We start from the raw sequence: 21243 nt of genomic DNA on the forward strand, positions 1-21243 counted from the left end.
GGCGGGGCGTTTTGGAGCCCGGCCTGTTGCCACGCCGGGGCTTTGAGGGACCCGACTCGCTTGTGAAACACCCGGGAGCGGGCCGGCGGCTCGGCCCGGGGCCTGCGGCGGCGGCCGGAGCGGCGGGGCCCGGATCGCCGCCGCGGGGCTCCGACCCCGAGGGCCGAGCCACCGCCCCGCGCCTGCGCGCGCCGCCGCGCCCCGCCCCGCCCCCTTCTCGCGAGACCGCCCGGAAGTGGCGGCCGCCGGGAGTTGCACGTGGGGCCGGGCCGCTCCCGCCGCCGCCGCCGCCGCCATGGGCCGGGCGCGCCGCAGGCACAACTGGAAGGCGCGGCTGCCGCAGGGCATCGCGCCGCCTCCGCCCGCCGCCCAGCCGCTGGAGCTGCCGCTGCCGCTGGAGCTGGGAGGTGCGGCGGGCCCCGGCCCGGTTCTCCTCTCCCTGGGCGTTATGTTCGTTATGGCGAACTTGGGTGGTTAACGCTGCTAAAGTGACCGTAGGGTTGCTGCGATTAGAGTTGTTGTCGTGTCTTCGCTCTGTTCCTCTTGTACTTTCATTGGAAGCGTTGAAATTGCTATTTAAAAGTATCTTGCCGGCTTTGCGTTAATAGCTCCGTTAAAGCAATTGCTGCAGTTAAGCAATGCTTTATTAAAGCAATTATTAAAAAGATGTTTAACATTTGCATTCTCAAATGTTACTTTTAAAAGAAGACGTTTATTATACTATTTTTATTATTCAAACTTTAGAGAAATGGATTTTTAGTATTAAAAACTACTTTAGTCTGGGAGAGGCAGGAGGCTGCGGGGTCCCCCCCGAGGCAGGCTGTGTCCTGGCCTGCTCCGCTGCCCCCCGACCCTGGGGGAATTAAATAAAAAAAAAAGCAAAAATTTCATGGCGTTGTTACATAAGTCGGGGAAGGTTGCCCTCGCGGCTGTAATAAGCACAGGGATATCGAGTGCCCGGGTTCATGGTCTTTTGCTCTTGCTGATGATGTGGGATTTTTTTTTGGCGGGGGGTGGGGGGGGTTGTGTTTGTCTAAAACGGCTAAATCTAGTATGGTTTGCGATAAGGCTGTTAAGCCGTGTGCTGAAAATAATCCGCCTGGCACAGGTGAATAATCAAACAAACGCTTTCAGATGAAGCAACGCTGAAGGGAATTGGTGGAAGTAATGCCCTGGTCCTGCCAGCAAAAAAAGCAAAGAAGAAAAAAGTAGCCCGTGTTGTGCAACAACAGAAGAAACCCCTAAGCAAGAAACAGAAGAAAAACCTGCAGAAAGTTTTAGAGCAGAAGGAGAAGAAAAAACAGGTACGTTGCTGCTTGCTGGTAACTCCAGCTTTGTGACTTCTGTTAAAATGATAAAGCTAGCTTAGTATCAGCATGTGGAACAGGTTGATGTGAGCAAGCGTCTGCAGAGGTTTCCCTTGCGCTGTGACTCTGGCAGTCCCCGATACGTGACGGGATTGCATTGCTGGTGTGAAAAACCAGAGGTGGGGCGACGGCTCTGCAGCGCCAGCGAGCGCTGTCGGGCTGTGAACTGTCCGGGGCGTCTCAAGGACGTGCAGACGCTGAAGTTTAAGAGTTTGTGTTGCGACAGCGTTAGCCATCCCTTTGCTGGGTGTTTTGGCAAAAGCATGCCACCACCCACGCACTCTTGAGCGTAAGTCTAGCGGGGAAGAGCATTCCCTGCCCTCAATGGATCAGGCGTTGCAGGAACGCCTCGTTTCTGCGTCCTGGTTCCCGTTCTGTCTTTGACCCTGACCGAATAGGTGCATGTTGTGAAGTACATCCCTGGCAGAGTAAATGACATTATATTTTAAAAGCATTCTCACAGATTGTATCAGAAGCTTCGTCCTGCTGCAAAATGCCAAGCTCGATGCACCCCTAACTCTGCTGCTGCTGGTGCTTCTGAAATATTTATTTCCAGCTCTTGCATATTTTCTGTATGCAAATACAGCTTTTCTGGCTTTGTAAAAGCTTTCCAGGCCAAAATTCATGTTCATTTTAGTGTCTGAATAATGGTTTTGACAAACGAACTCTGTTTTTGGAGGTAGTTTAAAACTGCTGCTGTCTGACCTGCCAGCGCTGTGTCCCACGTGAGGGAGTTGAAGGGAGGCTTCCATTGCTCCAGTCCTCACTCCAGCATTTTAGTTCAAATCCATTTTCTTCGCTGTTGTTTGAAGGGTGCAGCTGAGCTTTTCATTGCAGCGATGAAGGGTCAAGTCCACATTTCTTCTATTTTTGCTCTAGCGCAGGGCTGAAATCCTCATTGGGGAGGACTGACCGTGTGGCAGAAGGAACGTCTTTACAACTTCGCAGCGAGACTTGCCAGAGCACGCCCTTTAAAACCCAAGTGCAAATCTTGAAATGAAATTATTTCCTGGTGAAAATAAGCACTGATTTTGGTTGTTTTTCCCAAATAGCGAGCTGAGTTGCTGAGCAAGCTGAATGAGGTCCAAGCTTCTGAGGCAGAAATGAAACTTCTGTACACTACTTCCAAACTGGGTATTGGGGAGCGCATGTATCAGACTAAAAGGTAAAGCGTTCTTTGGAAAGAACCGTTCTGGTTTATCGCGGTGGTTGAAAACTTGGCAACCTTCGTAGCTTTTTTGTGCTTGATTTATTTTTTTTTTTTTCTTCTTACTGTGTACAGGTTCTTCAGAATGGATTATTTTAAATAATTTTCTGTTTTTATCTGATAATATGGTAGTTATTTTCTTGTTTAACTGACATCCTCTTGAGAGGATGTTAGTGAAAATAACTTGGTCATCCCTGTCGTAAGGGATGAGGTGGGTGACGATTATATCTGCGTACTCTTATAAATTATGCTAAACTACATAATTGGTGGATAAACATTTACTTTTTTGTTGTATTGGAAAACATCGACTGATGCAGTCCTTAGTTACTGGATTTATCAAGAGCTGCATTTAGCAGAAGCTGAAATAAATTAAACTACAAAGATGTCTTCTAAAGAAATGAATAAATATCAGAGTAGAGCGTGCTTAGATACGAATCCAGCAATAGGGTCAGCCGAGGCTTTACCTGGCAGAGTTGTGAAAGCCTCCAGGAATGGAGATCCTTGGAGAACTGGGTCAACCTCCCTGGGTAACCTCTTCTGGCGCTGCACTACACCCAAGGTGTAGAAGTTTTCCCTATTTGAGTAAAACCTGGGTTCAGGCTCAGGCAGTGGCTTTTGATGACGTGACTTTTCTGGTTTTATGAATTAGAATTCTATGATTCTATGACTTTTCTGGTTTGTGTGGAAGATGTGTCTGACTTGAGATCCTGGAGAACGTTGACCAAAACGTAGTTCACATGTTGATGTTTTGTTCTAGGATGATACAGGAGCCAGGGACTGCTGTACCTGAAAAGATCAGGAGCATCAGCGGTGCAAACAAGAGAAGACACAGCTCGAATTCAGAATCGGAACCTGAGGAAGAACCCAGTAGCTCTGAGGAGGAGAAGGAAGAGCAGAAACAAGAAATTGAAAAGTCTTCAGCCAGTGACTTGAACACCGCTGAAAAGCCAGAGGAAGGCGTGAAGGCGGCAGTGGCTGACCAGCAGCCGGCTGGTCCTAGCGCGCCGGTTTGCCAGACAGCCTCCAACAAACCGTCTTGCAAGCCTGCGGTTTTCATTCCAGTGGACAGGTCTCCTGAGATTCAGGTGAGGCTCTGTGAACAGCAGAGTGCTTATTAAGGGTTGGAGATGATGGTGTCTTCCATCAGATTAGGTCACTGCAGACACTGTAGCATTATCTTGTGTCTCTAGCTAATACTGCGTGCAGCAGTGTGCTCTTGGGGTCCTTGGTCTGGCAAGTTGTACGTGTACCTTTCTGAGCTTTAAGCCTGTCTAATCTAGCAGAAGGAAAACTAGTTTTGTTTTAGGATGTAAGCATTTGTCTCTAGTTTTAAATACAGACTATTAGCAGTCCTTTATCGTTCTTCGTTGGAAAATCTTGTGAAGTCACTTGTAGCTCTCCATTATGCTGTATCTTAGGCAGGGTAGTTTCATGCCATTTGCTGTAGGTCGGGCGTTCTGTAGAAATGGGAAAAGCTCTGTGTGCGTCTGAGCAGACGAGACAGAGTTGTGAAATGAGTTTTTGCTTGAAGTGCTATATTAATAAACTCGAGGGACTCTGAAGTTTCACAAATGAAAGTGCAGGGCTTGCCAGCTGCTTTCTGGGAAGCTGTTCTGATGACTAGTTCTTGGGCGTGCTGGTGTGACGTTAGCCGGTTTAGAGCCTTTCAAGCCACAAAGCTTGCAGAATTCCTTTTTGTGGGTTTTAGAATCTGAGGAAGGTAACGGTTTTCAATCCTGGGGAAAACAAAAAGGGAGCGAGAGACAAAACAGTGCAACTAAAATACGTGTTTTTATATTATTTAGGAAGCAAGACTAAAGCTTCCAATCCTTGCCGAAGAGCAAGTAATCATGGAAGCCATTAGTGAGAATCCCATTGTCATCATATGTGGAGAGACGGGAAGCGGTAAAACCACACAAGTACCTCAGTTTCTTTACGAAGCTGGCTATGCCAGGTATGAGTCGTCTTTTATTTGCAGCATGTGTAATTAGAAGAACTCATGCTGAGCTCAGTTGCTTCTGATTTTGTTTTGCTTCTTCTGATACGGCTGAACTGAGCCTGGTCTTCTCTGTGCAGTGGTAGTGCCCATGTTGAACAGGCTTTGAAAAAATCTGAAGGGAATAAGGCTGACTTGCAAAAGTCTTTCCACATAAGCAATCTTTTGAAACCTCTAAGGTAAAAGTTTTCTTCAAAGTCACCGGCTTGTTTTTCACAGAGGGGCTTTATTGCCTGCCCATCTCGCATAGTTTAACCTCTGTAAGCAGAGGTTTGTTTCTGCCTTTGCAAGAAAATGTGCATATTTCTTAAGAACATCTTTGAAAATAGCTGTGGCTCGTCTGGCGCTGTTGGTAACATTTATAAGCTTGGGCACCTCATAAGATGCTTCTTGCGAGCTGCATCAAGGTGCATCCAGCTTCTGTGCTGCTGCTGCCCCAGCCTGAGTTTCTTCTGAAATGGACCCTGTTGCGGGAGGCGTGTCCAGGGGGACTGGAGTTCAGTGAGCTGGAATTGCGGAGACAAGGTTTGGAGAAAAAAATTCCTGCGATACATGCATCTTCAGATCAATACCCGTGCAGTAGAAGGGTAATCTCAAAGCTTCCTTTCTGTCTTTTTCTTCTAACTATAACTAAAAGTGATACTGGGTGAGTGATGCTGCTTAATTCGGAACCATTGTGCAGAAATCCTGTTGTTGTCAAGTCTTTCTCTCTTTAAAACAAGCAGCCAAACAACCCCTCCTTCTCTTTCCTTCACCCTTTTAGTTCAAACGGTACTATTGGGATCACCGAGCCTCGGCGTGTGGCTGCAGTGTCCATGTCCCAGCGGGTCGCTAAGGAAATGAACTTGTCACACAGGTGAGGAGAAAAAAAGCTGAGACCTTGCTAGGAAGATAACGCTGAGATGCTCTGTGTATGCGATAGACTGAAATCGAGACTTGCATGTTGCTTGTTCAGTCTTTGGCGAAGAACTGTGGGAAAGTTACCTATAAACTCCTCTGTGGGTTGTCTATAAAAAAAAAAATATGCAGATTTGTTGCTGCTAATGGTTGTAAGTTACTTTTTAGAGAGAGCTTTGTGGAGATGGTGGGTGGGAAGCGGTCCTAGTTTGTCTCCATATGACAAAGCGTCCCATAACAGTGAAATAATTCAAAGTGACATTGCTGTATATCCCAGCTTCTAGCATTTTGTGTGTGCTAGGCTCTGGGGAGCCGATGGTGTGCTTTTTGTCTTGTCTTGGCATCAAGTCTTCATTTAGTTAGGCTGAAGGCTGCCTCCTGGTCTGAACGTGAAATTTTTGTTTCTCCCAATGCTTTTTCTTGTGGCTGTCCTGGTATTTCCTCACAGAGTGGTTTCATATCAGATCCGATATGAAGGCAATGTTACAGATGAAACACAAATCAAGTTCATGACGGATGGTGTGCTGCTGAAAGAAATTCAGAAGGTAGGTTGCTGTCCTCAGTGTTATAAAAAGGAAAGTATTTCATATAGCTAGGAAGAGAGGCCAGTTGCTTTGTGTGGATTTGTTGCCAACCTTTCAAAGCAAATCCCTTACAGCACTGGAGACGTATTTCGTCTCAACCCTTTACATTCCTGCCCAAGTCCCTAAACGTTAGGTTATCTTGCTGTGTAAAATGAGAGTGAGGAAGAGAGTCTCGGGAGCTAGGCTGCTTCATGTAAGGTAAATGCGTTAAACTCTGCTCAGATATGTGGGAGAGACTACAGCCATGAGGATGGCAGGGTCAGTGTTTGTGTAGCCGTAGGTAGTCTTGACTTAAAGATGGCCTTGGGTGAGGTTTCACGTGGTGAAATCGATCTCTCTTCTCAGGACTTTCTGCTTTCCAAGTACAAAGTCATTATTATTGATGAAGCCCACGAAAGGAGTATGTACACAGATATCTTGATAGGCCTCTTGTCTCGCATCGTGCCTCTTCGTGAAAAGGTAAGAGAAGCGGCATTTCTGTACTAGCTGCAGGTGTGCTGGGGAGGGGGATGTTAGACATGAAGAGGCTCTGTGTGAGGAGGGACTCTCTGATGTGGAAGTCGATGGAAATCTGACGGAAACCATGGAATAACGCTCAGATAATGTGTTTGTCTTTCTGTATGATCGAAGAAGCACAGAGCCTTAAAAAAGGGGGTAAAATAGTACATATCGGTACCAACAGATAATTTTTCAGTCAATATCCAACTAATTTTAGACTTACAGTGCCACGAGACACATGTAAACAATTAAAATTAGCAGATGCTAAGAAAGCAAGGTGCTTACTGTTGCACTGCAATAAGCCGCCAACAGCAGTGCTTAGGAGGAGACGTTTTGGGGCTGACATCCCGAAGTGTTTGGTCTTGACTGATGCTGGGGGCTGGTGGGCTGCAGGGCAGTGCTTGGCATCTGTTTCCGTTTTAATTACGGATGTCAGAGAGCTGGAGAGAGAATGCAGTGGTTTAGAGGCAGGTCACTGCCGGCATCGGGATCGCCAGCGTGGATTTCTGTGTATTTTAAGACGCGTTGCGTTTGAAGCGGTGTGTATCTTCTGTCACTTGACACGGTGCTTCTGTTGTCTTAGATTTTGAGAGCTTTGGTGCAGAGACTTGTATCCAGTCCTGCTAATAGCTCCGGGTTTGTGTGTAGCTTAACTGCCATATGCTTTTAGGCACAGAATAACATGTTTGTGTCCCTGCAGAAAGGGCTGCCGCTGAAGCTGATCGTCATGTCGGCCACCCTTCGCGTTGAAGATTTCACCGATAACAATAGGCTGTTTTCTGTTACGCCTCCTGTTATTCAGGTATCGTTCTCCTCACTGGGATCTGCATCAGATGTAACGGCTAAAATACAGGGAGGGCTTCCTTTATAAAATGAATTAAAAAATAGGGGCACTCTAATCTTCCCAGTTGGTGCTGAAATCTTTCAGATATCAATTTTAAAATAGTTATTTTGTTTAGACTGTTTTTTCTTTTAGGACTTGGTATTTTTCTTTCCACTTTTATCAGGAAACTGCCCTGGCAGAATCTGATTATTCTGAAAGATGGGAAGTTACAGTTTGGGAGAAGTAGAAAGCCTCAATCCGAGCTGATGATCTGAAAGAGAGAAAAGTTTTGGTTTCTAGCTTGGTTTTGTGGTGTTCAGGATAGACAACACTGATAACTTCTGTGGGTCCAGTGTTTCGTAGGTTACCAAAAACAAGAGCTGAACAGAAATACAGGGTGAGCTTTTCTAGTCCTCCCGTGAAAGCTGCAATGATTGTGCTGGAGTTACGACAGCAAACAAACCCTGTTCTGTATTTCCTCTCCAGGTAGATGCAAGGCAATTCCCTGTAACCGTTCATTTTAACAAGAAAACCCCCCTGGATGACTACAGTGGGGAGTGCTTCAGGAAGGTCTGCAAAATCCATCGAATGTTGCCCTCGGGTAAGGTCACTGCCAAGAACCTCTCAAATTCTTTTACACTTAACATGTCTAAAGTTTTCTGGGTTGTTTTGTTGTTTTTATTTTGTAAGTTAAACATGGGACCGCAGTGATGTATTGTGTGCTTTTCCTTAGAAGGTTTTTCTTGTGAAAATTACCCTTCAGTTAAATTGTAGCATTAGCATGCTTCTTCAGGGAGTAGTAGAAGACAGATGCAGTCAAACGCCCTGTTCCTCCTTGTTACTTCACAGTATATTCAACCTGTCTTTTCACGACATCTGAAGCTTTCCAAGGTGAAATACCTATGCTGAGGTTGAGAGTGATATCTTCTCTTGCAGGTGGGATTTTGGTGTTTTTAACAGGCCAGGCAGAAGTTCACTCTCTCTGTAGGCGGCTAAGGAAAGCCTTTCCGTTCCAAAAAACCAATACTGCAGGTAATGCTATGGAATAAAGGACTGCTAAACTTTGAATTTATCCCACTGAGAAGTGAGCTTGCTTTGCACCTAAAAATAAGAGCTTTTATTTAAAAAAAAACAAAAAACAAGGGTTGGGGAAAGGGCTCATTGTGGATGATTTTGATGACTGATTGTTAAGTTTGTGCTGTTTGTGAGTTTGGGGAAAAGGTTTATGTGCATGATGCCTTCCAGTTCCCCAGAATCCACTGCATTTCTTCACTTATTCTGTTGGTTGTGAATTAAAGTGGAAATGCTGCTGCTCGTTGGAGACTGTTTATTTTCAGGATCGTGGAATTTCCCAAGATGACTTTAGAAAGTCAAATTCTAATAGAGCTCAGCTAATCGTCTCCTAAACCTCAAGGCATACAGTTGCTGTGTGTGCTGCTGTCGATCCTCTGTATGGTTCCTAAATGGAATTGTAACATTACACTTGTGTGTCATCCCTGTCCCCTCTGCCTTCAACGTGACTATTTGCTTCTTTCGTACTGTGACACTTTTTGAATCCCCAAAAAGATGGGAGTTGGACCAGACTCTCCCCACTACCTTTTCCGAGAGGAAAGTGTGCTCTGCTAACAGTAATTCCACTGGCTGTTTTTGTAGGAGGAGATGATGACAAAGAAGAATCAGTGGAAGAAATCAGAAAATTTAGGAAATCGAGGAAGCGGAAGAAAGTTATGGTAATGTGTGATGGCTAGAATTCCTCCAAGAGACAGGAAGGAGCAGGTACCTCCCTGCAAAACAGTACTCCTGTGTAGCTGTGTTTCTCACCGGGCTGTTTTAGATTTGCATGAAGCTTTGTAGCCTACGTATGTCCACTTCAGGAAATCCAGTAATACTACCTACACTGGTAACTGCCGCATTATGAACAGCAGAGTGCTAAAATGTGTCCCTGGATATTATGGGCAGGAGATTGATTTTGGCCGAGTACTGACCATTAAAACTTTAATGGAAGGAGTTCCAGACTCGCTGGCTCCGGGGCTGCTCCTCATCTCACCGTTTATTACCCCAAGTGGGACAGATGCATCTGTGACAAAAGGGTAGCGTTTCGCTTCCGCCCAAATCCTACATGCGCTTTGTTAGCAGGAGATCTTGATGTTATTTATATGCTGTCTGCTGACATTGGATCCTGGTAGCTGAAGGGGCCTGAATTAAAGAAATTTTACCTTTTACCACTATCCTCCAAGTGAAGAAGCTTGGCTTGTCACAAAATAATGTTTAAAATACTTAGGTTATCCCCCCCGACTCTCACAGTTACCAAATGCTGAACCTCAGCCTTGAAATACAACTGAAATCTCTCAATCCATCTGTCACCTTCAGGTCAACAAATGTTTGGAGTAAGTGCTCAGCTTTGCTTTCAAAGCAATAAAAAGTGCTGTTTGGGTCCTCCCTTAATGCTCTGTGGTTGTCTTTCCTGTTTTTCTCAGGCACTCCCCAAAATTGATCTGGACAATTACTCTGTTGTGCCAGTGGATGAAGGAGATGAAGACAGAGATGCTGAAACTGATGATGATATTGCAGGGTCTGATATCGACCTTGATTTAGGAGATGGAGACTCAGAAGAAGGTTTGGCACTTAGGAAATAAAAATTCCGTATCTCCTGTCACCTGTGAAGCGTGTGACATAAGCTAGTTGTCCTTTGCTAAACTGGTGTGGTAGCGCATCAGACCTGCATCGTGGAAAAGCTATTAAGATTTTCTGGCTTCAGCTTTGTCCCAAATACTTTGCTGGTTTTAAATGAAGTGGTGTTTCTGAAGACATTGTTGGGGCTAAGCCTGGAAGTTGCCTTACCGTGTATTTAAGAATATTGTTTTGTTTCTTCACAGATGAGAAATCTGATTCGTCCCTTCCACTCTATGTGCTCCCGCTCTATTCTTTACTAGCACCAGAGAAACAAGCAAAGGTAAAGGATTTATTGTCACAATGAGTAAATAATCCTTACAGATACGTGTCATCATTGTCTAAAGTCACATGTGCTTTGTGAGTTAAAATTTCCATCTTGGACTATCCATCAGTGGGCAGGTTTGAATGGCCCAATGGGCAAGTTGGGATGGGATCGGAGCAGGCCTTGCTTGGGCTGGGATCTCCCTAATGTGCCAGTTCAGCAAGTTGGGAGAGGTGAAAAGCAACAGTCCTGCAGTGTGTCAAATTTAGTCATGGCCACGAGGCACGTCAGGATCCCACTGCCAAGAAGCAGTTGTTACAAATTCTTGCGTCCCTCTTGGGCTTCGGAGGTGGCAGCAGTATGTCTAGATACGACTCGACACTGGTGTCTGCTCCGCCTGGAGCCCCTGTGGATGTTTCTGAGGGATTAACTGAGCTGGATAGAGAGCTCCAGAGCTGGAGTCAAAGAGTTAAGTCTTTGGTCTCACTCTTGGGTTTCACCTGCAATGCCATATGCGTTGTCATCCCTTTGCAACCCATCCAAGTTGACTGCCTGTCTTTTTTCTGTTGTTGGCAATGCATTTCACGTGCCCATCTGTTTCTTGTAGGTATTCAGGGCTCCTCCTCCTGGCACGAGACTGTGTGTTGTAGCCACCAATGTGGCTGAAACATCGCTTACCATCCCGGGCATCAAATACGTGGTTGACTGTGGAAAGGTCAAGAAACGTTTCTACGACAAAATTACCGGGGTTTCATCTTTCAGAGTCACCTGGATATCTCAAGCTTCAGCTAACCAGCGGGCAGGTCGGGCTGGCCGGACGGAACCAGGGCACTGTTACAGGTTAGCTACCTGCCGTGGAGAGGGCTAGGAGAAACAAAAAGCCCAACGAGTGTCAGTGTGAATTTGACAGCTTCCCTCGTCTGCCCTTCATTAAAATAGGAGAGGTGAAGCCAAACGTGAACTGTCACTGGTGATGTTGGTTTGACAGTTTGGCTTCTCGGGGGTCTTTCTCTTGCTGAAAACCCTTATTTTGGTGGCTCGATTAGCAGGGATTCCACTCCAAGTCAAGTCAACGTTTTGTGAATAAGGCGGTATGCCCCAACCATGTAAATAATTACATGGTTGTGTAAATAGTACCCACAACTGCCTTTTTTTAAATCCTGTGCCAATTTTTCATGCATATCTTTTGAGTTAAGATTTCTTTTAAGTCTCTAAGCAGCACTTCTGGTCCACTAGGTTATACTCTTCAGCAGTCTTCATGGACTTTGAGAAATTTTCTGCTCCAGAAATAACAAAGCGACCGGTAGAAGACTTGATTCTGCAAATGAAGGCATTAAATATAGAAAAGGTGAGGTGTAAATCGGCTTTGTACTACAACGCTCATTAAAGTGGTTGCCCCTAGGAGCCAGAAACAAACACAAATGTCTTTTATCGTCATTGCTGTGCCTTGTGTTAGAAATCAGGATCCTGGGACTTGGTTTTGGTTCTGCAAATTGCAGAAGCTGCTATGAATTCCACCAGGCCTTAACAGACATGTTTGTTCAGGTAATAAGAGCTTTCTTATATTCTTAGTAGTGGAAAAAAACCCTGTCCAGACAGGGGTTGTGTTTTGGAGATACCTGAGCACTTGCAGAAAGCACAATACTTAGAGCTTAAAGCAGCCTGCTCTAGGCGGTGGCTGGAGTCAGTGGCAGCTAAGGGTGACGCTGGTAATCCTGTTTCCTAATGTTTTTGTTCTAAGCGTTTCCTCCCATTATATGTCCTTTCCTCTCGCTCCTGGCAAACATCCTAAATGTTTTTCTGTGGTATATGTAACCAGAGGGGAGGATTTCACTCCGTTCCAGGACTTCTTACTGCGTTCAGACTCTGTTTTTAAGTGGGAGCCGTGTCGATGTACTGAGAGGCATTTTCTCTTGGTGCCGTAGGTAATCAACTTCCCGTTCCCAACACCACCTCCAACAGAAGCACTTGCAGCAGCTGAGGAGTTGCTGATAGCCCTGGGTGCCTTGAAGGAACCCCCTATGACGGGAAGGTAATGTCTGTGGTCCCCCACAAATTTCCTCTCGGCAGCAGTTATCGAGGCGGTGGACGCTGCTGTCCTCCCGCCTGCTTTTCCATCTCAGCCCTCGCATCTGAGGGTGTGCTTTTGTACAGAGACTGGCATCATTTTAGCAGTCTCTGCTTCACCTGTGTTTGTTTTACTGGCCCTGTGTTTGGGCAGGGAAAGGCTATGCTAGGAGTGTGCCATGCAGGGCAGGTGGGAACCGCACGAGGAAGAGGAATCTTTCCCCCAGCCTTTGGGACCAGCACATAAGGAAATCTGAGAAAACACACCAAATTAATTGGGCTGCCAAAACCGGAAACACAAACTTGTTCTAATGCAGAAGTTACGTCATTACATGACTTTTTTCTTCCTCCCCCAGGCTGAAGCAGCAGCTGGCAGCAAAGCTGAGTTGCCCTATTAGTCCCCTGGGCAGAATAATGGCCACTTTTCCCGTAGCCCCCCGCTATGCGAAGATGTTGGCATTAAGCAGGCAGCACGACTGCCTGCCATACACCATTACCATAGTGTCTGCCATGACCGTCCGGGAGCTTTTTGAAGAGTTTGACAGGTGAGTGAGTGAGCCTGACATCCTATTTACAGGATGCATCACCTCGTCACAGCTGATGCCTCTCTTACATTGAGGCCCCTCTGCACAATACCCATTTATGCTGTTTTATGTTTCTTTTAGGCCAGCAGTAAGTGAGGAAGAGACGGCGAAACTGAGGGGAAAGAAAGCAAGGCTTTTACAGATGCAAAGGATCTGGGCTGGGCAGGGGCCGATGCAAAAGCTAGGAGACCTCATGGTGATGTTAGGTATTGCAGACAGCGATTTCCCTGTACTGTTAACTTCCATTCTGTTCTCCTCCCCGTCACCCTGAGCTCTCACCTTTATACAACCAAAGGCATCCTTGTGCTGTTGGACTAAGTCCCGCAGTGTATTTTCTGGGCTGTTATCGGGGCAGCCTGCCAGTGTCCCAGGCTAACGATGAGCGGGAGCTGTGACATGCATGTGTCGACCATGACAGTACTGTCCCACAGTTGGCTTAATTAGGAGAACTGATCAGCCGAGTTGTTTTCTCCACCTGACTGTTCACTTCCAGGAGCAGTGGGGGCCTGTGAATATGCCGGGTGTACCCGTAAATTCTGTGAAGAAAATGGGCTCCGATACAAAGCCATGCTGGAAATCAGGCGCTTGAGGGGACAGCTGACAACAGCAGGTGAGAGGGTTTTGAGAGGAATTGCCATGTTTATTCTCTTTTGGGGGGGTGACAAGTCAACTGGGCTGTTTGTTGCAACCTTTTTTTTCTATTGAATCTTAACTCACCTTTTTTTCCCTGCAGTGAACTCAGTCTGCACTGATGCTGGCCTCTATGTTGATCCAAAGATGAAGCCCCCAACAGAAACTCAAGCAACTTACTTGAGACAGATTGTGCTGGCAGGGCTGGGGGATCACGTTGCCCGAAGGGTTCAGGCAGAAGAGCTTCTGGATGACAAGTGGAAAAATGCCTACAAGGTAAGTAAACGGCTTGATTTGACCAAACTCCTCTTCCCTGTGTGGCAGGAAGACACTCCTGTGCAAAGCCTGGGCTTCTGGCTGGATACAGCGTTGGGGCTGCGTGTGCTGGCTTTTTACAGCTTCTCTCCATAGAATTTAAGTTTCCAGTGTTGCAATTTCCCAATCCTCATGTAGGAATTGTTTTAAGAGAGCTAAGAAGTAGCATTAGTCTATCTTGCAAAGTGCTTGATGTCTCCAGAGAAGGTGAAGCAGAAAGTTACAGGGTTATTAAAAACCTCCGTCACTTAAGGAAACCATATAAATGTACATCTGAGAGAGACTGCAATTAGGTGCAATCAAGAAATTGGATTGCCAGTAACTCGTCTTACTCTGCTTCCATCCTCTGTGCTTTCTTAAAGACTGCTCTTCTGGACGACCCAGTGTTCATCCATCCAAGCTCAGTCCTCTTCAAACAACTCCCAGAGTTTGTGGTGTATCAAGAAATTGTTGAGACCACAAAACTGTATATGAAAGGTGAGACTGCTGCGGTCCCTACTTGTTCTGCAGGTATGGTGGGGAATTCAGAAATGCCTTAGCAGAATGTTTCCCTTGCTGCGGTGAGCGAGTGCTCTCCTTACAGAGTGGTCGTGCCTCGTGAGGTTTGGATCCTTATACTTTCTAGATCTGGACCACGGGGAAAAATTGGCCTGGTTTAGTCTTCCTCTAGCAGAATGGGCTGGAGCAAAGCTCAGCTTCCGAAATAGCTGCTCTGCGCTAGCCCTCTCAGCAATACTTAACCTATTGCTGGTCTCCAAACAGAAGAATGTAATTCTGTACAGTTGACTTGAAAAATGAGATACAAGTAAATCTGTGGAGGTGAGATCCCGACCATGTGCTTTACTCATGGGACTGCTAGCGAGCGCAGCTCCTGGCAGCAAGCCTGCATTCCGGTGTGTGTTTTCCCTTCCTAAGGTGTGTCCGCAGTCGAACCCGAGTGGATTCCTGCCCTGTTGCCGCCGTACTGCCACTTCGGGAAGCCTCTGGAAAATCCTCCTCCATCTTACTGCCCCGAAACAGGCCGAATTCGATGTCACAGGCCAAGTGTCTTTTGTAAGTGTCTTGAAAAGTGTCACTCGGTAGTTTTGTCCCAAGAGCTGCTCTACAGTTACTGCAGCGCTGCTTTTAACAAGACTGTCAGCAGACCCAAAAGGTGAAGCTCAGCTTGGGCTGTTAATAGAGCTTAGCAGCGGTAGCTCCGTGGGGTTCGTAGCATTTAAATATCAGCATCTTCCCATTGGTGTGGCCATTTTATGCCTGTTAAGGAGCAAGGCTGGCTGGGTGGTGGCAGTATCCTCTCCATTTCTGTTAGCACCTGTGTTGTCACATCTCCCTTGAAAATTTACCCTCCTCTTCGAGCATTTAGGAGACTCGGTGTGATCTTCCTTTCCAGATCGAGTTAGCTGGCAGCTCCCTGCTGTGGAAGTTGATTACCCAGAAGGTATTGATCGCTACAAATACTTTGCCAGGTTCCTGCTTGAAGGAAAGGTGAGGGTGTGTCAGCTGCGTTACTTCCTTGACATTAGCAGTAAGTTTTTAGCCCAGTTTCTGGAGGAGATGAGCCTCGTGGCTTCTTTCTTTGTGTGTGTGCCCATTCCTCATAACTTGCTGGTGGCTGGAAGAGTTTGCTGCGGTTGGTGGGGTGGGGAAGAAATCTTTAAAATACAAAATGGCATGAAAATCAGCATTTGGGTGAAAGACACTCCCAAATTTAAGTCCGGTTTTTGCAAGGGAGAAAAGCTATAGCTCATGTCTTTGTCCATTCTGAGACACAAGTCATCTAGCAAGCCGGTCAGGACGAGACATGGCTGGGAGAGAGATGGTAATAGAGGATATGGGACGGAAATCTATAGCAGTCCAAGTTCATTGATGATTGTCTCCACAGAACGATTAATTTACCTCATTCATTATATACTTGTTATAACAAATCTTCCAGGTCATTGAGAAGCTGAGTTCTTACAGCCGGTGTCTGCTGTCCAGTCCTCTCATAATGCTGAAGACATGGTCCAAGTAAGTTGTTAAACTTCAGTTTGTTGTCTCCACCGAACACTTTTAACTTCCTTTAAAAAAATGTAAAAAAAAAATTTTGATGCGGGGAAGGGTGTTTTAGATCGTGACCTAGGCTGTAGCTGCAGGGAGAGGAAAATGAGTTTTCTTACCAAGGAAAATTGCGTCCCAAGAGAATGGGGCTATTGTGCGGGCAGTACGGAAGCACACAGCAACCCGCTGGTCACACTGACCTCTGCGGGCTGCTTCATACAGATAAATGGCTCACACATGTAAGAAAGTGTCAGGTGAGCACTATTACTTTCCTTGCTTTTCTTGGCAGTTTGGCCTATTCCACCGTCTTTATTTCTTTTCAAAAACATATTTCCAACAGACCATGTTTTTCTTGTGGTTTTGATTACATTTAAAGAGCTGTGACCCTCAAAAGGACTGTCAGCTATTGCTTCCCTTGCTATCCTCCCGATGTCCTCTCTTGTTTACCAAAATAACCTTTCTCTGAGTTTTCTGTGAGTTTTCATGGGGTTGATAGACGTGAGGATTTTGAAAGACTTTGTTAACCATCTGTGACATCAGTCACTTTTATCTGAGGGTTCCACAGTTACAAAGTGTTTCCTTTTTTAGTCAGTTCACAGTTCAGCCTGGGACCTGTGGATTCCTTTTTGCTGTACTGTGTGCTGTGCAGCTGCGTAGCAACTTCGTGCTGTCAGCAGCGAGAGCAACCTGCTACTTCTTTTAACAACAAAAAGTTGGGGGGGGGGGGAACAAACTACTTCTAGTGAACTTTCTTGAGCCAGCGCCATGTCTCTGTAGCCAGAGGTCATGTATTTCTACATCTATATTTAGCCTTTTAAAAATAGTATGAATTCAGAAAGGTAAGCTGAATGCTGTAACACCTTGCTAAACTGTGCTAATGAACATTGTTTTATTGCACCATTTTATTTTGGACCGATTTAGACTTCAGCCCAGGACAGAATCCCTCCTGCAGGCTCTAGTTGCGGAAAATTGTGATAATCGCAATGCTTTACTGGCTGCATGGAAGAAAAATCCTAAATGTAAGTGTCCTGCTTGCTTAATTATTAGTCATATCAGCGCAGACTTTGTTGTACCCCAAGCACAGTTGGCATTTTGAATTATAACAAAAAATGGACGGGTTCACTTGATATTTTCTTAGCAGAAACAGTAATGCTCTGTGTTTGGTTCTTGTGAAGAACTGGAGTTTCCTGTACTTTAGAAAGCAACATTTCTTTGTATTTTAAGATATATTTTTTTTTTCTTTAGTTCTAACCACAGTTAAAATGTTTGGTTTGGGCTTTTGAAAAACTAGACTGTGATGGTACTGTCAGTGGATACAGGAAAATTCTTTGCCAGGTAAAATGGATTTTGTTCAGTATTAGGGTACCAGACTATGGGGGTTCTTTTATGGAAGCAGCAGCAAAGATTAAAAAAAAAAAAAAAATTAAAATTCCTCCAAACGGGATTGCGGTGATGGCTTCCACCCGTACTTCTGATACTTCTGTATCTGCATGCAGGTGTCCAAGCTTGAACACTGTCCCAGTGACGGAAAGCTGGTTCTTGCTCTCAGCAGGAGAGGTGCCTTCTTCATTCCCCAGCCTGCCTGCGAGCAGGGTGATGCCACAGGACCTTCTCTTACCAGCAAAACCACTCCAGTCCCCGATTCCCACAGCCGTCTAATCGCTCCTCTCTTTCATTCCAGATTTGCTCGCAGCCTATTGTCAGTGGATCCCTGAAGCTATGCATGATGATCTAGCCAAGAAGTGGCCACCGGTAGCACTGTGAAGTGCCTGACTAGTTCTTGGGGGACTCCTTTTCTCCAAGGTGTTTCGGGAGCTTGGATTTCCTTGGAAATCTGATGACAGAGATGGACTTGCTAACTGTTAGCGATACCTTTCTGTAAGCAAACTGGGTGTTACTCTGGTTTTCTGGGAAGCCCTCTGTGTTCTCAGAAGCCCTGCCAGCTGTTGCGCTGGTATTTTGTAATATTAATGTTTGGATAATTTTATCCATTGTATTTTACAGATTGTTTTTTTAAGTTTCTCTTTGGACTATATTAGTCGTATGGACTATAATAAATATGTATAGTTCTTTGGTTTGGACGGGAGAGGTGTTTTCTATGTGGGATGCTGCAATAAGCAGAATTTCAGACGTTTGTGGACCCTTCCTCATGCGTGACTGCAGATCCAAACGCAGACTGAACCTTTGGTCCTGGTGGTGGGTTGACCCTGGCCAGCAGCTCAGCAGCGCACAGCTGCTCGCTCACTCCCTATCCCTCCGCAGGACGGGAAGCGCAAAAGTGAGAAAACTCGTGGGTTGAGATAAAGATAGTTTAATTAGTGCAGGGAAGAAGACGAAGAAGAAGGAAAAAATCCAAATGATGCAAGGGCGATCGTTCCCCACCTCCCACACGATGACCAGCTGGTATCCGAGCATGACATTGTACGGCACGGACTATCCCTTCGGCCAGCTCAGGTCAGCTGTCCTGGTTGTGTCCCCTCCCAGCCTCTTGTCCACCCCTGACCTACTCACGGGGGAAGCAGAGGGTGGGAAAAGAGAAAGCCTTGATGCTGTGCAAGTACTGCTCCGTGACAGCCAAAATACCGGTGCGTTATCAACACTGTTTTAGTCACAAATCCAAAACACAGCAGCATGTGGGCTGCTATAAAGAAATTAACTCCAGCCCAGCCAGACCCAGTACAGCCCTAATACTGCTTTTCCTGCTTCTCTAGGAGTTTGCCATGAGTTCAGAGTATCCATTGATCTTGCTTGCAATAGGTTTTTTTCAGATCTCTCCTGGTACCTGGCTTGGTGCTGCAAGCACTCGGATCTCCTGGTGCCTTTGCTCTGCCACATGGTTTGCCAGTACTGTTTTGTATAGTCGGGTGCTCCTGAGCCTCCCTGGATTTCGTGGGCTGGAGCACTTTTAGGAATGCAGCAGCTTTCAGGAAACGGGGCAGGCTTTAACCACGCCATCTGCTCATTTTGCAGCAAGCAATTTTGGTAGTCCCAGAAGAAAATGCACAGCTTGAGTTTACCTTCCCTTTCACCCAATCTTTTTCCTCCTTGGTAAACCGTGCGCTCACGCTGTGTTCATTTGCTGTTGCTCGTAACACCGCAATAGGAGAAGGCGTTGGCAGTGACCCTCCTGTCCCCGTGTTCTGGAGGAAGCTGGTGCGACCTAAGCACAGAAAAGGCTGGATGCCCGCACCCGCTGCTCCCACCGCCCCCGTGCGCTTCAGGGGCTGCAGGCCAGGAGACAAGTAAGCGTTCAAAATATCTAATCCTGATGAAACATCAGCTTTCATTTTCGAGCAAGAAGGAAAATACCCTGTTGTAGGGGGGTGTGCGTGTATAATGTAAATGCTGCAGAGCCATAGCCTTTCGCAGTAACCGCAGGCAGGAGGGTGCTGTGAGCTCCTGGCTGGGCTCCTTTCTCTAGCAAGAATTGCAGCAGAGTTTGCAAACTGCTCTGTGCTTATGGGAGGGAAGGAAAAAAAGGAAAACAAATTACAAAACTGAAACCACGGCTCTTTCGGGGAACTGGGTAAGAGAAAGCAAAACAACCGGCTCGGCAGGATGCTCACCCTTCCTTTCCCCGGAGGCAAAAAGCACCTGGAGATGCCGGGGATTGAACCCGGGGCCTCATACATGCAAAGCATGCGCTCTACCACTGAGCTACATCCCCTCCTCGCGGGCGCCTTTTTGCACAGCGCATACAGATATGCTGCAAGCCGCGCGTCAGGCCCAGCGGGCGGCCCCGCTCCGCGCCGCCTCCCCCCCCGCGCCGCGCCCCGGCGCCGGCAGCGTCTGCGGGAGCAGCGTGGGGTGCGCGGGGAGCTTGGGGGGGGGGGGGGGGGGGGGGCCGCGCTGCGGGAGGCGGCCGCGTCCTTGTACTGGAAGGCGGGAAAAACGTCCCCTGTGTCCGTCCTCGTTAGTATAGTGGTGAGTATCCCCGCCTGTCACGCGGGAGACCGGGGTTCGATTCCCCGACGGGGAGGTTCGACTGTTTTGGCCCCGCCTGCCGTTTTCCCCGGGCGGCCCCCGCGCCAGGGTCGGGTCTGTGGCGGGAGGGGGGGGGAGCGGCGGGGGCGCGGGGCCGCGTCACCCCCCCGCGGGGGCCGCCTGTGGGGTGGCGCGGTGAAGCGGGCAGACCTGCTTTTTTATGGCGGGGGAGGGGGATCCGCCGCGCTTCCCAGGGTGCCTTCTGAGCACCCCGCCGCCCGTTTTCGGGGGGTTGCCTGGGGTCCCATCCCCGCCCTGCAGGGGATTGGAAAGCAGTGCGAAGGAAGGGGCGGGGGGGGGAACCCCTGGGCACCCCAGGAGCGGGCGCTGACCCCGCGTGGGGAGGGCGGGCAATAGCCGGGGCACAGGCACCCACGGGTGCGCTGGGCGGGGTCGTATCCGCGGCCAGCGTGGGGGCTCTTCGCCGCCGAAATAGCTCAGTTGGGAGAGCGTTAGACTGAAGATCTAAAGGTCCCTGGTTCGATCCCGGGTTTCGGCAGAGGCTTTTTTGGTTCCCTTTCACCCCGCGGGCGGCGGCGGCGGGTCCTTTTGCCGCGGTGCGGAGCGGAGCGGAGCGGGGGCCAGCTCTGCGGTCCCCGCGCCGGGCGAGGGGCGGCTGCCGCGGCGTGTCACCGCAGGCCCTCGCGCTCGTGGGGGTTTTATGGCGGGAACCGCTTCGCCGCAGGGGGCGGCTGCGGTAAATCCCTTCCCGGCGGCGGCTGGCTGGGCTATGGCCCGGCCCGCCGAGATAAAACCCCGAGCCGTCCTCGTTAGTATAGTGGTGAGTATCCCCGCCTGTCACGCGGGAGACCGGGGTTCGATTCCCCGACGGGGAGGTTGTGTGATTTTTCTTTCTTTTTTTTTTTTTTCCGGCACAGATTTTCTAATTTCCGAGGAGGAAAGGAGGAAAGAAAGCACAGCTTTGTGTGTGCGAAGCCAGAGCGTTGCCGTACTTCTAAGTGCTGTCTGAAGTTCACACGTAGCTCTATGCGCTGCCGTACACCACTCACCGCCTGATCCCGGGCCGGGGAGCCACATGGCTGCCCGCGTCCCCTCGCTGCGCGGGGCGCTGTCCGTGCCCAGGCACCTCCCCGCCCTCCCTTCCCCGCATACAGCCTCTTCGCCGCTGTTCCCCCCGTTGCATCAACGAAGGAAGGAGGACGGGCAGGGACCTGGCCGCCAGGCAGGGCGCGCAATGCGGGGCAGGGGGATGTAGCTCAGCGGTAGAGCGCATGCTTTGCATGTATGAGGTCCCGGGTTCAATCCCCGGCATCTCCAGGCGAGCCCGTCTCGCTTTTTGCCCCCCGTGATGGATT

General features: G+C 48.0%; 1 protein-coding gene and 5 non-coding genes across 6 annotated transcripts; 5 read left to right on the plus strand and 1 right to left on the minus strand.

Annotated features, from left to right (window-relative positions):
* The first annotated feature begins 295 nt into the window (after positions 1-295).
* DHX37 (DEAH-box helicase 37) lies at positions 296-18024 on the plus strand. Its single transcript, XM_076352817.1, has 27 exons — positions 296-407; positions 1135-1304; positions 2420-2532; positions 3332-3659; positions 4380-4528; positions 5334-5426; positions 5916-6012; positions 6397-6510; positions 7250-7351; positions 7859-7973; positions 8309-8404; positions 9026-9102; positions 9850-9988; positions 10249-10325; positions 10915-11147; positions 11544-11655; positions 12233-12339; positions 12731-12919; positions 13040-13164; positions 13452-13568; positions 13692-13864; positions 14266-14380; positions 14819-14956; positions 15297-15391; positions 15840-15913; positions 16865-16962; positions 17625-18024. The coding sequence occupies exons 1-27, from the start codon at positions 296-298 to the stop codon at positions 17705-17707; spliced, it is 3441 nt and encodes a 1146-aa protein (XP_076208932.1). The 3' UTR covers positions 17708-18024.
* A 1514-nt stretch (positions 18025-19538) lies between these two features.
* Positions 19539-19610, minus strand: TRNAA-UGC (transfer RNA alanine (anticodon UGC)). The gene has a single exon. It is a non-coding gene; the product is annotated as a tRNA-Ala (tRNA).
* Positions 19611-19850: 240 nt separating this feature from the next.
* TRNAD-GUC (transfer RNA aspartic acid (anticodon GUC)) lies at positions 19851-19922 on the plus strand. The gene has a single exon. It is a non-coding gene; the product is annotated as a tRNA-Asp (tRNA).
* Positions 19923-20353: 431 nt separating this feature from the next.
* TRNAF-GAA (transfer RNA phenylalanine (anticodon GAA)) lies at positions 20354-20426 on the plus strand. Its single transcript has one exon. It is a non-coding gene; the product is annotated as a tRNA-Phe (tRNA).
* A 265-nt stretch (positions 20427-20691) lies between these two features.
* TRNAD-GUC (transfer RNA aspartic acid (anticodon GUC)) lies at positions 20692-20763 on the plus strand. The gene has a single exon. It is a non-coding gene; the product is annotated as a tRNA-Asp (tRNA).
* A 370-nt stretch (positions 20764-21133) lies between these two features.
* TRNAA-UGC (transfer RNA alanine (anticodon UGC)) lies at positions 21134-21205 on the plus strand. Its single transcript has one exon. It is a non-coding gene; the product is annotated as a tRNA-Ala (tRNA).
* Positions 21206-21243: the final 38 nt, after the last annotated feature.

This window comes from Aptenodytes patagonicus, chromosome 15 (assembly GCF_965638725.1).
Source record: "Aptenodytes patagonicus chromosome 15, bAptPat1.pri.cur, whole genome shotgun sequence".
In the NCBI taxonomy this organism is placed as follows: domain Eukaryota; kingdom Metazoa; phylum Chordata; class Aves; order Sphenisciformes; family Spheniscidae; genus Aptenodytes; species Aptenodytes patagonicus.

Excerpts from the sequence above, each read along its gene's own strand:
- DHX37 (XM_076352817.1), top strand. The coding sequence starts at position 296 with ATGGGCCGGGCGCGCCGCAGGCACAACTGGAAGGCGCGGCTGCCGCAG. Across the intron at positions 6,511-7,249 it reads TCGTGCCTCTTCGTGAAAAG|AAAGGGCTGCCGCTGAAGCT; the intron begins GTAAGAGAAGCG and ends GTGTCCCTGCAG. Across the intron at positions 14,381-14,818 it reads CACAAAACTGTATATGAAAG|GTGTGTCCGCAGTCGAACCC; the intron begins GTGAGACTGCTG and ends TCCCTTCCTAAG.